Source organism: Cibotium barometz, chromosome 12 (genome assembly GCF_041138505.1).
Source record: "Cibotium barometz isolate CiBa-2024 chromosome 12, ASM4113850v1, whole genome shotgun sequence".
In the NCBI taxonomy this organism is placed as follows: domain Eukaryota; kingdom Viridiplantae; phylum Streptophyta; class Polypodiopsida; order Cyatheales; family Cibotiaceae; genus Cibotium; species Cibotium barometz.
The window spans coordinates 27551322-27569039 of NC_141057.1; the positions used below are offsets into that span (position 1 = coordinate 27551322).

The 17718-nt window shown below is 40.6% G+C and overlaps 1 protein-coding gene across 3 annotated transcripts in view; it reads right to left on the reverse strand.

Moving 5' to 3' along the window:
• Positions 1-9632: 9632 nt before the first annotated feature.
• Positions 9633-17718, reverse strand: part of LOC147633247 (calcium-dependent mitochondrial ATP-magnesium/phosphate carrier protein 3-like) — a 33700-nt gene continuing 25614 nt past the window's right edge. For all 3 annotated transcript variants that reach the window (XM_086806282.1, XM_086806280.1, XM_086806281.1), the window contains 3 exons: positions 14098-14898; positions 10419-10509; positions 9633-10331 (listed from right to left, as the gene is read on the reverse strand). In XM_086806282.1, coding sequence (XP_086662408.1) covers positions 10142-10331; positions 10419-10509; positions 14098-14898 — 1082 coding nt within the window. In that variant the 3' untranslated portion in view covers positions 9633-10141. The remainder of the gene's footprint in view (positions 10332-10418; positions 10510-14097; positions 14899-17718) is intronic.

The window sequence follows — 17718 nt, forward strand, 5'->3', positions numbered from 1 at the left end:
AGTTTGCCTCCCCTTACTTGATAGTCCGCGACCAGTGTCTACTCCTCCCCTCAAGTTATCTCAGCACACCTGGACCCTGTATCAAGTTTGTTTCTTACTTGACAGTCCGCGACCAGTGCCTCAAGTCCCTAAACTCCATAGTCCTTGACACTCTCTCTCTCTATGTGTCCAAGGCTACTATAAGTGCCCGCGACCTTGACTAAAGTGCTCACACATACATCTACCACGTGGCCTACATCATCGGTGGCTCAGAGGTGGTTTTACTTTATTGGGACAGGTTATATTGGGTTGTGGGGTCTCTCTCTCTCTCTCTCTCTCTCTCTCTCTCTCTCTCAGAGATTTTCACATGGCTCCTCACTCTTTGGAGCCTCACATCTTCTCTTCTCTTCAGTCTTCTTGTCGTGGCAGCTTCTCTCCACACGTCCGTCTCTTCTTTCAGTCTTCTTGGGGCAGCTTCTCTTCTTGTGGCAGCTTCTCTTCTCGTGTCCATATCTTCCTTTAGATCTTCTTGGTGTGGATCCTCTTCTTGGGAAGAGATATTCTTCTTCTTTCATGGCTGGGGCCATGAGCTTGTCCGTCAGGTCTTTTTACTCCATGTGAGCAACATGTTTCAATGTTTTGCTGACAGTTCCTTTGGGTTTTTGATGTTTATCTTGTGTCATTATGCAATGCGAACCCAAATTTATGCGGGAGGTCTTACCTCTTGCCTTATTCTGGACAAGGGCAGTGTCTGATCCCATATTTACACTGATACAATGTGCCCAATACATAATGCGTATAGCATCCATTCTCATGCACATTCCAAATGCAATTCTGGCTGTGAATAATCTTGAATTTGAGTGTAATTTGCAGGCATTAACCAAGGGTTAAATGCAAAATGATGATTTTCACAATTTTATCAGCACAATTTTCCCAGAAATTACATTAAATTAATTAAGGGTAACCAATTTGTACGGGATGGTTGGAGTATCAAACCAACTCCGATTTGTAATATGAAGTTATAGGGATCTGTATCAGATACCTAATGGTTAATTTAAACCCTCAATTGCACCAAAATATAGTGATTAGCACTGATTAATCACTGATTAGCAAATTAATGCTCTGTTTTGTGTGCAGAAAAGAGTATGCGGGGAGTCCAGATCTGGTGCCTTAGACTTCAAATGAGCTCAAATGCTTTCAAAGGCATCAATAGCAATGAGTCTAGTAGAGGATTAAGCCAAGAAACACAAGATTTGACCAAATATTGAAAGCTTAATCTCTGTTTTACCAAAGTCACCTGCAGATTTGATGAAGAGCTTGGATCTCACTGTAGACTTGATGAAACTGAATTTTGTCTTCACCAGCTTGTAGATCATGCTTGAAAACCCCCGGGGCTAAGAGGAATTAGATCCATTTGATTTGATGAAGTAGCAATCGTTGATTTACTGCAGAAAAACGTAGCTTTTTAATCAGCAAAAATCGAGAGCTTGCGTGGGCGGTTTGCGCTTCTGATTCGATGGGCTGGAGCTCCTATGGGTTAGCTATCTTGGGCTAGAAGGATTTGGGCAATGGTTGAGTGTGCAAGGAGAATGAGATCCTCCACTGGCTGGGGGTACAGAGGTGAAGTGAAAAATAACTAAAATTTTGATTATTTTCTAATTATCTACTAATCTTGATTAATTAAATAATGGGCTCATAAACCTGATGGATTCTAGGCATGGCTCTGATACCATGTTGAAATTTTAGCATAATGATGAGCTATGGTGGATCAAACACTAGAATCAACATCATTAACAAAGTAATTAGTAAATAATTAAGACGTAATTAGTGGATAATTAGCAAATAGATTAATGTAGGCATGGATACTCAAAAACCAGCAAATTCTCATTAGGGCTATGCCTCAATTTATAGAGTTTACATCAAGCATCTAATCCCATTGATTTCTCCATGATTCACTCCCAGAATATCTCCACCTTTTGCCTGATTCTCTCCACCTCTTCTCTTTTCCCTGAATATCTCCCAGAATAACTCCACACTTCCCAGAATATCTCCACACTTCCTAAATTCTCTCATGCTACCCTTTATTCTCTCCCAGTAGATTCTACTCACCTTTTCACAGGTTCTTTCACAATTACATCTCCTCTTTTACAGCCTCTATCCTAGAGCTTTTTCCCACACACACTATATTCACTTGTATATTTCAACACCAACTCCTCTCCATACTTTATGTATGCTTTTTTTCCCACTCACATAAGCAAGCACAAAATTCATATGACTTAAACAATGACGTATAAATTAGATTTAGATGTGCTAAAACCAATTTGTAATTATCCTTTTTGCAAGGTCCTTCAAGATCTCCATCAATCATAAGTGTAAGCGTACAGTTCATTGATAGCGGACATGCCTCTAGCACCCTTTACATGTATCTTTACAGATTCATGTCCGTTCGATCACTTCAAGATGTTTATAAGTAAAACTATATGGTAATATGTTTCTTAATTTTGAACTTTGTCTTTGAGATATGTCAATCAAAACCTCCAAACATTTGCTATACGTTGTGAGACTTGGCCTTCAATTTGAAATGCCTCTATAGCTAGCCCAGCTTCACTGCAACCCACTAGTGGGGCAACACTAAACAACCACAAACACCAGCATAGTCCACTCTCTCCCTCCTCAATTTGCAAACAACTCTCCTTGGCTTTCAAAGACAATTAATTGAAACTTTATGATAGTGGATGGAAACAAAAGAGTTTTCAATTGAGTTTGGTACAATACTAGAAGCTGAAGTTGTTTTCATTTATGCTTTGAAGCTACAATGGCTAACATGCCACAATTGCAATTACAACAATTGATTCAATTAAGATCTTCTTCTTCACAAAGCTCAGCATGGAGGGCCTCCTTCTGGAGTGAAAGTTGTCCATCCATTCAGGGAGCTTTAGCAGCACGAACCATTCTTACTCAATCCTCAAGGAGCCAAGCACCTCAAAGGTGAACCCAATACAACAATGTCTTGGATATGTAGTTCAAAAACCAAAGACAAAATTATAGTAGTCGTTCTTGATCTCCAAACAAACTAGCACCAAGAACAAGATCAAATGTGTGATATACTTGTGTTAATCTCAAACTAATCTCAAACCCACCCAAACCATACAATCAATCAAAGTAAAACAACTTTTGAACTCACTCTAACTTAGGGCAACACATGCCAACTTTCCAAGAAAACCCACTTAACTTTCCCCTGTTTCACTCTCACACAAGGGTACAATGATTTTTACAAAGTGACAAAAAGGTTGTACAATGATGTATGATTTCCACAACTCAGAGACTTTCTTAAAAACAAAGTGATGACAACAAGAGACCAACACACAATATTCACAACACAGGAAATCTGGTACAAAGCTTGGGATCATACATATAGACTTGTCACCATTTTGACAAGATCAAAAGATAACCCTTCTCCACAATGACTTTGGTACTTCAAAATGAAGGTATGACGATAGGAAAAGGGTGTTTCCTCTCTCACACCAACTCACAGTAATAGGCAGCAACAATTGAAGAAGCTCTTAAGACAGCTTCACCTACACTTGGTCCACCAGTTTGAAAAAGCTTTAGGAGAACTTCAGATGGCTACTTCACAAGTCCTCCACTCCACTTGTATGAAAGCACCAAAGACCACCAAGATGCCCCAATGTCAAGACTCCCACCCTTGTCTTGCACACTTTTTCTCTCTCTCGGTCAGCAACAACTACCCATCCACCTCCTTTATCTACTCTTTACTTGCTTCAATGAGCTAATGTCAGCAACATCTCCTTGTCAAGTACATCACTATCTTCACAGAGATTAAGCATAAGCTTCAGAAATGAAACACATGAGGCCAAGAACTGAAGTATACTCATCCTTCTACTCAGAAAATCTGCGCAACAGCTCGTTCTCTTACACAGCCAAAGGCGACTTCTCCCTTGAAGCTTCTATGGCACACCTTTTAGCAGAATGGACTGATTAGCCCATAGCAAGCAAGGTTCTCCACATATTTTGGATTAGAGGACACGATTTTATTGATCAGTACGTCAGAATCAAAACCACAACACGACAGTATCTCCTCGGCCAGCCTCTCCTTCTCATACACAACAAGGTGACTCCGGTTGCAATCTTCTTCTCTCTCTCCCATAGTCAAAAACAGCAGTTCAAGGTCTGACGCTTCTCTCTGAAATCAAAATGGTAGCACCTCTTAGAGTTGTGCCTATCAGATTATGATCTTTCCAACATGAATGCCCATCAACAATAAATGTTTGTAGTGACCTCCTGACCACTGAAAGCCATTGGCTCTACCCTTTGCCCATCAATCAAGAGGATCACATGTTCCCATATGTGCCAATGTCCTTCTTCATATGAAGTTGCTATCACCCCACCATCAATAAGTGCACTAGCCGCCATCTCCTATCACCTTCCCTGGTGCCTTACCTCAAGTACTCCATTTGCTGCTTCCAAAAATAATGAGTAGCCAAAGTCAAGGAAGGAGAGAGAGATAATGCTGGTGTCATCACTTTCCAAGCTTACACAAAAAGACTCAAACCATCTCAAGCACACTGATATGCAGCAATACGCAGCAAATGCAAATCACTGTCTCGCACCAACAAAACTAAGCCACACAAAACCATAAACAAACACAACCAAGCCTATACTAGACCACTTCCAGACTCCCACAAGTGTATTTCTATCCTTACGGAGTTGTAGAGATATCGTTTGTACACAACACAAAAAACCTTGTCTCATAACGTAACATGGCAAACCGAAACTTGGGAAATACACGCCTATAAAGAAGACATGCTACATAAATTAGGACTTCGAGAGGAAAAGAAATTTGATTTCTAATGCCAAATGCTTCCACGTGGTATAACGTGGAGATGTTTTATGAGCAATGGTGTTTTGAGTGTGGTATAGATGCCGACAACATTGCACTATGTCTTGGATGCGGCGTGTGTTCTTTTCTGATAAGGCAGCATCGTACTAAAAGCAAAAGCTGCACAACTAATGTGAAGATAGCAAGTGTACTGTCACTGGATGCTGCAAAAAAATATGTCATGCTCACAAATTTGTACCCAAAAAAATCTATAGTCATCAGCTTGAAAACCAATGGCCTCAATGAACCTTGCCTGGCAACACTAGATTGGCGATATCAACTTCAACGAAGTACACAAAGTTGTAGGTATCAAGTGTATGATAACCGAGAACATTGATTTGACAATCAGAGCAAAAAAACGGGACATCATGCAATGTAGAGGAAATACTTGAAGATCCTAACAGAAAAGTTATAGCAATACGCATCAAAATTGACGCAACACAAAGCACAATAACACTACATCGTAAGAAGCATGTCAGAAGGACCGTCATGGTATATGGTACCACAAGTCTATATTCGCATTTACATTAGCATATGCCATAAGATGACACAAGGCACAAGGAGCAACACTCTTAACAAAAGTCCTCCTTGTGATAAAAAAAAAGCATTCGCACCAGGACTAGCATACAAGATGTTCTCACGTATCACACAACATCGGTATTTGAAGATCCTACAGTTGTCCATGCTCGAAATGTTCATCCCTATGCCAGACTCTTTTTCCACTACGAGACTCGAATGACTCTAAATTCAAGTACAATGCAAGCACTCTGTATCATTTTTCTTTGTTTAAAATCGAATACATGTAAAATAAGAAATACAAACACAACACTCATTATACCACTTGCACATAATTCGATTATGCACTGTAATAAAAATTGCACCCCATTACTTTTCGTTCATTTATTATCAATTAACTTATATTCCTATATATCAACTAGGTCCACACACAGAAGTCATCAACAACAGCTATGAATAGTAACAAGGTATGTTTCGAACACATTCATTCATGCAATCATTAATATAACAATGTACCACGTTTCTAACAATAACACTAACATGCAATATTTGAATTATTTAAGAAAAATGCAACAACCACTCGACAACTCAAACCAAAGTCAGGCCCATTATGCTACCTTAACAAAAAACCAAATGCGACTGGCAAACTTCACTGGAGAGATCAACCAATAACATACATCAACAAATTTTCGAACTACACCGAGCTACTACACTCATACATGAACAACACCGAGCTACGCTCATACATGAACAACTACAGCAAATAGCTAAGTGATGACAAGAAGAAAACCTGGAAGCCAACATACAGGTGAGCTTCTATGTACATAAACACAAACTTCCCCCTCCCGAGTCTTACCTAATAACTCTCTAACTGACCAAAAGAATTGTAATATTACCAACGTTTTGCAGGACTATAGAAGGAGATACTTGCAGAGATCGGCATTGAAATAGACGAGACAACTGGACGACTAGTAAAAGTAGAAGCCCAAAAACTTCTGGATGATAAAAGCAAAGGAATAACCACATACACAATGAAAATGCTCCGTTATTGATTCAATGTCGACATCAACCAACTCTTGGATATTGACATAAAAATTACAAGCCACATATTATCTCAGATGATGAAAGAATACGACCACAAGACCGACAATACCCGACCGTCAATAAAATTATGAGAAAATAACTTGACACTTCAACAAAAAACTCTTCAACCAATGGTTCGAGCAAAACATAGATCCATACAAGAAGATTGAGAATACATTAGATAACTAAATGACCAATGTCATAAAATGCAATACAAAAAAATACATATAGAATATACGAATTTTATATAAAAAAATCCATTGTAGGTAATCCAGATCGAGCAGATGGAGACACGGACCGAGAAACCAACAAAAAGACAACGAAAGAAAAAGAGAATGAATACGTAGTCTACTCCATCGCCTACTCCAAGAACGGAGAAAATACACTATAGTTACAAAAGACTATTAAATAAAAAAATTAAAAAAATTAAAAAAATTAAAAAAAAAAGCAACGCATGCTAAAAACCACCGAGTAGAATGAAGAAAAATGTTGCACATTCTCCATTTTGCACTCAACTACAAGTATAGTTATAGGTCGAGCATTAAATCAACAATACATAGCACTAGAAGAAACAACAACAACTGACGAAGGGTATAATAACTTGAAAGGACATCACATTGCACCAAATACTATTATTTGAAGCATCATAGAAAAATATAGAATTTAAATTTATGTATATTGTACACATATCTTTCTTCAACACTTAATGTGTAAGTTTGTCTTTGCAACATGATTAATCAACAAAAAATGGAACGTCCATTTACATCTTTTGTTTTTACATGATATCTTGATATCTCAAAAATTTGAGAAAAGATTTATTGATTTTGAACAACGCTTTATCTTTAAATGTTCTGTGTTAGTATGAATTCAACTTCATGTTTGTTCGAGCACACTCATGCACTTGGACAGGCGGATAAGGCTAACCAAGCATTCTAGTTATCATACATTGTGATCGTGCAACAATACAATCGTGTTCTTCTTTCATATCATGTCTTCTTATGTAAGCTAATGTGTGTGTGTCTCTGTGTGTGTGTGTGTGTGTGTGTGTGAGAGAGAGAGAGAGAGAGAGAGAGAGAGAGAGAGAGAGAAAGAGGGAGAGAGAGAGAGAGTAGAGAGTCATCATTTCCACCAACAAGTGGAACATAGCTTCTTGTGGCAAATCACTGGGGATTGGGAAGTGAGACCCTTCACAACAAAAGCTGTGGTATACTCTTGACTTTGACAAACCATGTTTGCAAGGTATTTTCATTGTATGAATGTCATTAGAAGTATGGCATGCCCATGAAGCTTGTATCTTGAGAAATCCTTGGTAATATAACCATATTACTTGGTAATATAACTATATTACAAGGGGGATCAGCCCTTTCTAACCATATTGCTAATCAACCGTTTCCAACCATAGTGCAATGTCATTTGATTTTGAGCATTACTATGTTTTTTGGTGTTGTGCAATTCCATCTTGTTTAATAGTATTAATAGTTAGTGTTTTTCAAGGTCATGCTCAACCCCGTTCGAGGCAATGGGATCTTTTCGCTTCCTATATGGAAGATGGTTCTATCTTGCATACACTAATTGTTAGTGCTTTTAAACATCATGGCAAGACATATAAGCAGTGGAGTCAAGAAGGCAAGCCCACGGAAAATAGGTTGTCGAGGATATACACCATGGAACAAGTAATGAACACTATGTTGAAAATGTATCTCATGTATTCCATGGTGATTGTGGCAAAGAGCAGGTGCAAGGCACTAATGACCTTGATGCCATTCGTACTGAGATGGAAAACCTCAAGAAACAATTGCATGATGCCCAATTAAAGAGTTTGCATGAAGATTCAAGAGTCAAGTAAGTAATAAATGCACAAAGGCACTAAACTTTTGTGAATGATGCATTGAAAAACTATTGACTTAGAATTGGGTGTCAAACCAAGAGAGAGGGCACTCTCTTTTCTCATTCACTAATCCATCAAGATAGGGAAGAGGTGTCAGTAACCTCTTGTCATGCTTCTACTACTCATGTGCTGATCTCACAAGCATGTCTCTTCACTTCCAATAGCATAGGAAACCAACTCATGTCTCAACCCCTACAAAGAAGGAATTGAGGAATATGTTTGTGATGCATATAAAGGCAAGAGAAGAGCCAACATTCGTGAGGAGGATGTGCATCACAATAACAAGACCAAAGAGTTCAAGGTAGGAGACAAATCCATAGAATTTGAGAACTACCATGGCGAGAATGACTCCATCAAAGCTTAATCTTCCAACTCCCAATTTGAGACTAGAGTTCACTGACAAATCTATGACATGTTGGCATGTTTTCAAAGGGAATTGTTGCACATTGGTGAGTGCCACGATAAACTTTCCAGCAAGACTATTGCCACATGGGCTGAATTCAAAGCAAGTCTTATGCTCAATTTTTACCTCCCAATCTTGCAAAGAAGATACAAAAAGTGGAATTAGTCGGGTTCAAAAAGAGGGGGAATCAATCACTTCTTATCTATCAAAGTTTTGGAATTTACTATTGGAAGTGACTACCTTCATGATCATTGATAAAGAGAAAAAGACGAGAAAGCTTGAGTCGAGCTTAAACCCATCTTTCAAGATGCGCTTAAAATCTACCCCAATCAAACTTTGAAACAACTCATAAATTCAGCTCTGGCTACCAATAATGTTAGATCTGTGACCATTTACCCAGATCATGTAACCAGGTGTGACAAAATATTTTTCGTCTGACAACCAGATTAGCTATTTGGACTACAAAAGGTTGGCCCATTAATGTACGGTTAGCTTGTGGATAAAGAGCATCAGAAGCATATGCTCAGCAACCTTACCAAACTGAACGGGCCACTCTTCAATCCTTGCCTCCTAGAGGCGATAAAACATTTGTGCTAAACAAGGCCCCTTTTCTGAGCTAACATAAGGAAAAAAAAAAAAAGTAGCATGAACAAGATGGAGAAAACCAAGGAGAAGAGTGCTGGCCAGAACGAGCATGAATCGTTGCTATGAAGCCAAGGATTTCACAAATTTCAAATTATTGCAGGCCCCTGCCATACCATGAGATAAAACTCTTCAAAGCTTTGAGATCAGATCAGAGACCTATAAATTCATATGCCTTAGCCATCTAAAGGTTAGATTAATGAATTGTACATACGAAAATATGATGCAATGAAACTTCTTATTCCTCTGAGACTACTGTAGTAGTAGTATCAATGATAGTTAAGGCAAGACATGCCGCAGCCCTGAGCATATGATTAGAAGAAGGGGATAATAGCCCCAAAAATGATTCTCCAAAGCAATGAATGGATCTCTGAGAATAAGCAAGATCATCCCAGTAAGTTAAAAAGGCCTAGAAAAAGGCCCAACTATCACAGGCTGTTTGTGCAAGGAAAGAAAAAACAGCTGCATGGTGACAGCCGAAGATACTCAAATGTGCCAATTCTGGTAGACAGTAGAAAGCAAAGAAAGTGAACCTCAATACCAGCAACCTGACTGACTTAAGCTCCTTTTATTAAATCCGTGTAACTTCCCGAGACAGAAGCTGTTGAAATCTCAGGAATCATCTCCATGTTCTCCAATAGCACATAGCTTGTTGAGAAGGATACTTAACATGCACTTTGTTATTTAAGCAGTACATGGAAGTGTAAATCAGAGCTACCACAACTCTTAATTAGAGGGAAAGCTTCTTTTTCATCTCTTCATACGCAATGTAGGTAATGCTAGCAGCTGGAATAACTTTAAGAAGATTAGGAAGGAGGCCTTTATAAAAGGCATGCAAACCTTCCTCTCTCCAAGTCCTCTGGAAAACATCAATCATTCCTTTATACCTAGTGGCTGAGTTCATCTGCTGAGCTTGCAACCTGTATCAGGAAAAGCCCAGAGAGGGTTAGAACACAAAACTTGAAAAGATAAAGAATACAATCGCAATGGCAGCCGGCCAGCCTTACCTTGTTCTTACCAGCTGCAGCGGATAGACGCACATTGCTCCCACTGAACCAGAAATCATACCACAGCATAGCTGTATTAACGGCCCTGGCTCTGCAGAAATTTTGAAATTATTGTCAGCTGTTGCAACCAATTTGTCAAGGAAACGTTGTAAGTCCTGAACGGACCATACAGAGCTAATTTAAGAAAAAAATGTATAGCCACAACAAGTTGCTTTAGCTTTCTCCCTTCTAGAAATTGGCTTAGTGTGAACTCCTAATTCCAAGAACCCAATATTGACTCACAGCAAGCACAGGATGCACACACATGTCCGTCAACGGATCAGATAGGAGATGGTGTCTAAATCACTCACACCAGATCTATCCTCTCTCATATATTCAAAATCTATTCAGGGTGAGCCTGTAGACAAACCCAGAACCAGGGCGTAAATGAGATCAACTTACAGCAAGCACATGCACCAGCAATGGTCTGTCTCTAACTCGCTAATAATACATCTACCATCTCACAGGTTAATTGCAGAGGTGAGATTTATTCCTCTGTAGCTCGAAGGCGAACTCTTGAACAAGCTGATAGCCACTGCTTGACCTCAGATGAACTCACAGCAAGCATGGAATGCACACACATTCGTCAGTTGGACAGGTTGGGGCTGGTCTATACATCACTAACAATGGATCTACCATTTCACAGGTTGACTGCAGATCTGTGATCTATTCCTTTAAAGCTTAGGGGTGAGCTCATGGATGGATCCCATTCTAGATCCGTAGCTCTTAGTTGGGAGGTCTTTAGAGACCGATGCCTACCCATTACACAGTGCAATGTGTGTGCATCCCTAGCTTGAGGTGAGTTGACCTTGGGTTAAACCCTGGTGCTTGGAATCAAGACTTCATACTTAGGAGATGAATCTATTGACTCTTGCTCAAGGCCTTATAAGTAGAGAACTCCTACTTCTTCTTTTTACCAAGAAAAGATCCTTCTATTCCTTAAAAGAAAAAGAGGTGTAATACAACCTGTCCATGATAGTAAGAGAAAAATGAAGGGGGGGCGACTGATTAGGCGTCTTCGATAGCTTCCCTTTCAACTTGCTCAAAATCTCGAGACATTTCGATTTGATCCAAAGATGCATCACAAGGCATTTTCTGAAAATCAGCTAACTGATCCAATATGGAAGAGGTAAACCATCACTAAACATGTCATCTGTACGAGCAATATCTTACTTGTTTGAAGTAGAGAAGGGCTAAAGTGGTTTTTCGACAAAAATCTCATCTCTACTAGTGAAGATTTTGCAAGTAGCCAGGTTATACAACATGTAACCCTTGATCTCAAGGTTGTATCCCACAAAGATACATTTCACAGCTTTTTCATCAAGCTTGGTCCTCATCTCAGGAGGCACAAGTGCATATGCTGGGCAACCAAAGACATGCATGTAATCGACCTTTGGTTTCCTATCATACCAAGCTTCGAATGGAGGTATGCTCTTTAAAGCTTGTGGGGCATCTATTCATCCTGAGCCATCTTGAGTCTATCCTGAACAACTCTCAAGCTTGGGAGTAAATGTTGATCAAGATGATAAGAAGGCTGTCCTTTCTAGCATAGAAGAAATCTCCAAGTTTTCAAAGATCCTTACTTATATGAGGCTCGAGAGACACCCTTTGATAACATGCTTTCAGTTCTAATACAAGAAGACCATCAGCTTAAGGATCAAGCTGAAAAAGCATTTGATGCTAACAAAGCTAATATCAGTTAAATGGAAAGGAAAGATGCGACTTCTGCAGGAAGCTTGGTCACATAGAAGAGAGGTGCTTCAAGAAGATGGCCAAAAAACAAGAGAAGGTGCATGCAAAATCTAGTGACAAAAACAGAAGAAGATGAAGCAGAAGCATTCAAAACAACAAAAGACAAAGAATTCGCAGCAGTGGAAAATCTCTCACAGCGAGAAAGATTTTGATTGGGCCTTCTGATTTATCCTATGTGTGTGGGTCAAGGGTTCTCTGCCCGGGAAGTCTCCCAAAAACTGAATTAAATAATCTGTATGTGTGTGTTCCAATTTGTAATGCCTTAATGTTATGAAAGGCTTCACATCCATTTCAAGTCCCTGCTTAGAGCAAGGGGGGGGAGTGGATCGTTTCTTGGGTAAGTTGATGTAGGTTGTCATTTGGTCAAGCTATATTAGGCCTGACATGAGAGTTAAGGTGTTAGTGCCATTGGCACATAGTGCAGTTTAGAGCCCACATCATGACTATTGAAGGCTTTCTCCGGCGTCTCCACCTTCGCTCCGAAGGGGGTTTGTTGGGATTCATAGCTATATGTGTGAACACTCCCTATGAGAGTGTATGTGTGTGTGAACCCACCCTTAGGTGTGAACATGATAAGTGTGCCATGTGTCACTTGTCTAGTGTGTGAGATTTATATGGGTCAAAAGATAAGGCTACAAGCCTATAAAAGCAATGTACTTGGTGAAGGTTACAATATCACTTGTCTAGTGTGTGTGATTTCTATGGGTCAAAATATAAAGCTACATGCCTATAAAAGCAATGTCCGTGGTGAAGGTTATCATATCATTCAATCAAGCAATCATTGAGTCGTGGAACCATTCTCTCTCTCTCTCTCTCTCTCCACCCATCATACCCAGACCACAAGGAGCTCAGCCGAGAGGTGTGACACTCGACAGAGCCACTGAATTATGCAGAGCTCGACGCCCCAGACCCCTCCCATGGCCCTCGCCCGCGGCCACGCAACCAAAGGAAGATCCGGGCCATCATCTCCCATCATTGCAGGACCTTCTCGCGCCAGCTCAGTTTTACCACCTTGAGCACCATGTCACAACGGCCCATGAGGGATGTATTAGGATGATATGAGAGCTCTCTGCTCATGTACCTAGATCAGATTTTAAAGTTCTAGATTTTTTGTTATCTTTCTTTATTGCTATTTTGTACCCAGGATGATGTACCTCATGGATATGATGTAACCTTTTGGTCTCGTAGGTCATTTTGGCCTTTTGAAGACGTTCGGACACCACCCCCAAAGTTTACATAGGAGTGGAGAGCAGTGGCTGCTACCTCGACTCACGTGCCAACACCACCAACGAAGCAGTCGAAAGAGCCCATGGATAAGGGTTTCTGTTTACCTTCCATTTTCTAGGTGCCAGTAGTATCATCTTTATTTTTCATTTTCTGGGTTTTTTTATCCAGACATTGTATCAGATCCACCATGATGTAACTTTTGGTCTCATAGGTCATTATGGCCTTTTGAAGACGTTAATATAACATTTCATTTCATTTCATTTCTCTCTCTCAGAGCCAGCTCTCCTGGCACCATGTCAACCTATCCCTCTGGCAGCCAACTCACTTAGCACCATGTCAACCTACAAGGCGCACGAGGGGGTCGTGCAAGCTCAAGCAGGAGCTCCAGGTCAACATCAAAAACCACAAGCACGATGATTCAAGAGCATGGATATGGTGAAGGCATGAAGTCTAAAAGAGCTAGACAAACAACAAAAAGGTGTTTTGGCAGGGGTGACCCCCCTTAGTTGCAACTCCACAAGAACCCCATCCCCTCTCCCTCCACCTCCACCCAACAAAAAAAACCTGCAAGTGTAGGAATCATCCCAATGTCCAGGCCAATCAGAAAACTGTGGTTTTTTACTTAAAGATACAATATGCATCACAAAAGATAGGGAGATACCATGATCTTCAGGCAACCATTCTCGTGACGCATTTTTCAAAGATTCATATGCTGCAAGGTCAATCCCAGCATACGGAATCATGCCAAGTAGTGATGGTAAAAGCCCTCTATAAAAAGCTCGAGGGCCTTCTTGATGCCATATATCCTTTGATAACTTCATCAAAGGAGGGGCCTTTCCATCAATGCAAGCGAATGTCTGCAATCGTGTTTTCACTAGATCCATTGGATAGATTGCTGTCTGAGCTATTGCACCTGCTGTCCCACCTGCAAAAAGCCTGCCCATACCACTGATCTCTTCTTTATTATCTAGACCATCAAATTGTACCACGAAATCCTTCATCATCTCATACGCATAAAATTTGATGGCCGATTCAGGAGCCACTTTCAGTACATTAAGACCATTGCCTCTGAAAAAACCCAAGAGCCCACTCTCTTTATAGATTTGGAGTATGCAGGGTATGATGCGAGGTTTTCCTCTAACAGAATGTGTTTGCACCTGCAGAAGCACCTTCAGACGATCCAAGGGTGCAGTTGCAGTTCTAGACAAAGCTCCTGCAACTCCACCAGCTATGAAGTATTTGGTTGCATGTAGATGGCGACTAATTCCTTCTGGAATGACTGCCTGTTCTCCAATATCTACCAAGCAAACCTTTTCCCAGTACTGATAGATGTTTGCCATGGTGGCTGTATGGGGATACAGAAGCAGAAAGTCCCGCCATTCCTCAAATGTGATGATGCCATTGTTGTCATTATCAATACGCTCTACGAAGTGGGTTAGCTCCTCGTCACTTAATTGAATACCTGCACATTTATTCTGTGATTGTAAGGAATCTTAGTGACTTCCACACGTGCAAGCATAAAACAGACTAGGCAATAGGCTCTAAAGGTATCAGTTATTCAAGCACACAGAAGAAAACCAGCATATACCATTCATTCATTCTCAAAAATGTATAGCCACCACATAGCTCTCTTTTTACACATTGATCATATGTAACACTATCGTAGACATTAATACTATCTTTCTTTCCTTCTCTTTAGCGAGCCCCGGTCAACACAAAGCCCATACGAGATCCACGGGGACAGGTGACCAACTCCTGGTCTTCTCCAAGGAAGAGCATGTCCTCCAGAGAGAGAGACGTCCCTGGTCCCGAAGAACCACACCTTCCACTGGCCAGCTACAGATCTGGGACTTGCTTCAGAAACGCAGCGATGCACCGCTACTGTAGAGGATATTGAGGCCATGTACCTGGTCCATGAGGAGGAGCACACGTTATGAATCCAGACACTAGGTTCTTTGCTGCCTACTCTATTGTACACAGTACACACAAGGTTGCTCAACTTGAAGATAATTATGCTAAATTTGCAAGGTTTTGTGATCTTTCTATAAAAGGAAGGTCATCTTAGATCCGATGGTATTAGGGTTTGCTGAAAGGCGTGTGCGTAGGGAGGGGGAATGACAAATCAAATCTCAAGAGAGAGTATTGCACGACTCGATGATTGCTTCTATTGATGTGATAACCTTATATATACCTAGACGAATCCAGGAACATGCCTAAATTCACTTTTTAGGAACGTGCATATTATATACTCATGGTAGTCAACCCACAAGACTATATAACTATCAACTCCATTATACGTAGTATGGAGTAGATACTACGACAACCCCACTAACGTCATCAGTGCCCAATAGTGGGTGTAGAACTCTGTATCAAGATAACCACACACACACACATGAGCATATATTCACACAAAGCCCTTCGTACTGAGTTTCTGTCAAACCTCCAGAGATGCAGGGCACACTCAAGCCATAATGAAGCCTAGCACTAAGGGAAGTAGCAAATAGAAAGAATTAGTGCAGCAAATAAGTAGTTGATAGGGTAAATGCACCGCTAAAGATAGAAAGAATTAGCACAATACCTTCACCAAGGACAATGCTTCTATAGGCATGTAGTCTTTACTTTGACCCATAGAAATCACACATACACACTAGATAAGTAACACATGGCACACTTATCCTATCCATTCAAAAGTGAGGTGTACACAGTGCACACACTACTAGCACACTAGCCCTTTTAGCGGCTTTTCACACATGAGACTCCGAATCCCAACAAACCCCCCTAGTGGAGTTGTTTGAAAAACCTTCAATAGTCATAGTGGTTTGGACTCTAGACTACACCACATGCTCAAATGAGAAACAACGGCACCAAGACCTGAACTCTCATGTCAGCCTACATCATTCTACCCAAAACAACCCCCCTTTGCTCTAAGCAAGGGTATGATGAGAAAGATGGAACCTAGGCATTACAAAATGAAAAAAACACACATGGACTATTTCATTCAGTTTTGGAGGATTTCCTGGTCATAGAACCCTTGACTTACACACATAGGCAATCTAGAGGTCCAGTCATAATCTTCCTCTTCAAAAGAAAGATTTGTCTTCACTTGAGGGCTTTGTCTTCTATTGTCGTAGATGTTTCTGCTGCTTCTTCATTTTCACCTCCTTTTACCATATTTGCAGGTATGTATGCTTCATCTCTGGCCAACTTTTTGAAGCAACTTTCTTCCGTGTGTCCAAGGTTTTGCAATAACTACACCTCATTTTTGGCCTTCTTTCTTCCCCTTCTAGTTGACAACCATGGCATTGTCAACTCAAAAAAAGGTCATAATCTCAGAGTACTTGGAGACATTTTCTATGCCCGATAGAAGAACTGCCTTTTTATCATATTCATCATCCACATTTACTCACAAAGCAAAGAATTGTTGTAGAATAGAACCAAGATTACTTAAGTGTTCCCCCAAGCATCATACTCATTTATTTTTAGAATAAAAAACTTTTGCTTGAGAAAGACTTTGGAATTGATAATTTTGTTGCCGAATAGATTTTCCAACTTATCCCATCCCTCTTTGGAGCTTTTGAGAAGCCTACATGATGGATAAGATTGTCAAATAATCCGATCCTAGTAAGTGACATTGCCCTGTCATTCCAGTCCTCCCTAGTACAGATCTTCTCAACACTTTGGTCGTCTCTTGGCTTCTTTTCTTTGCCGTTGATCACATTCCAGACACTATCTCTCATTCAGACAAGATGCATCTTTGTCTTCCATGTCAGGAAATTCCTTCCATTGAATTTCTCCATTGTCAATCCGCTCATGTTTGACTCCATGAAGGTCACTAATGCGGGCAGTGCCATGTTTGCTTAGGTGGGAGCTGATGATGAGCAGCTCAACATATGGCGGCACTAGTGATGGCGAGGCGCCACATCAAAAATAACAAGCACTGGATCTCGGCGACGCAATCAAAGGCAGGCGAAGCTAGCAATGGTGAGCGCTAGCGGGTGGCATCAATAGCAAGCAAGGTGGCAGCATCAACAGCAGCAGGCAAACGCAACGACGAAAGCGGCATCAACAGCAAGAAGGAAGCCGGGCAGCAGACGAAAGGGGCCAACGTTAGTAGGCTCTAATACCATTTGATGGTGTTAGGGTTTACTGAAAGGCTATGGTGGATGGAGGATATCCATGGTGTGTGTATGCGTAGAGAGAGGGAGAGAGAGAGAGTATTGCATGACTCAATGATTGCTTCTATGCTGTGATAACCTTCGCTAAGGACAATGCTTTTACAAGC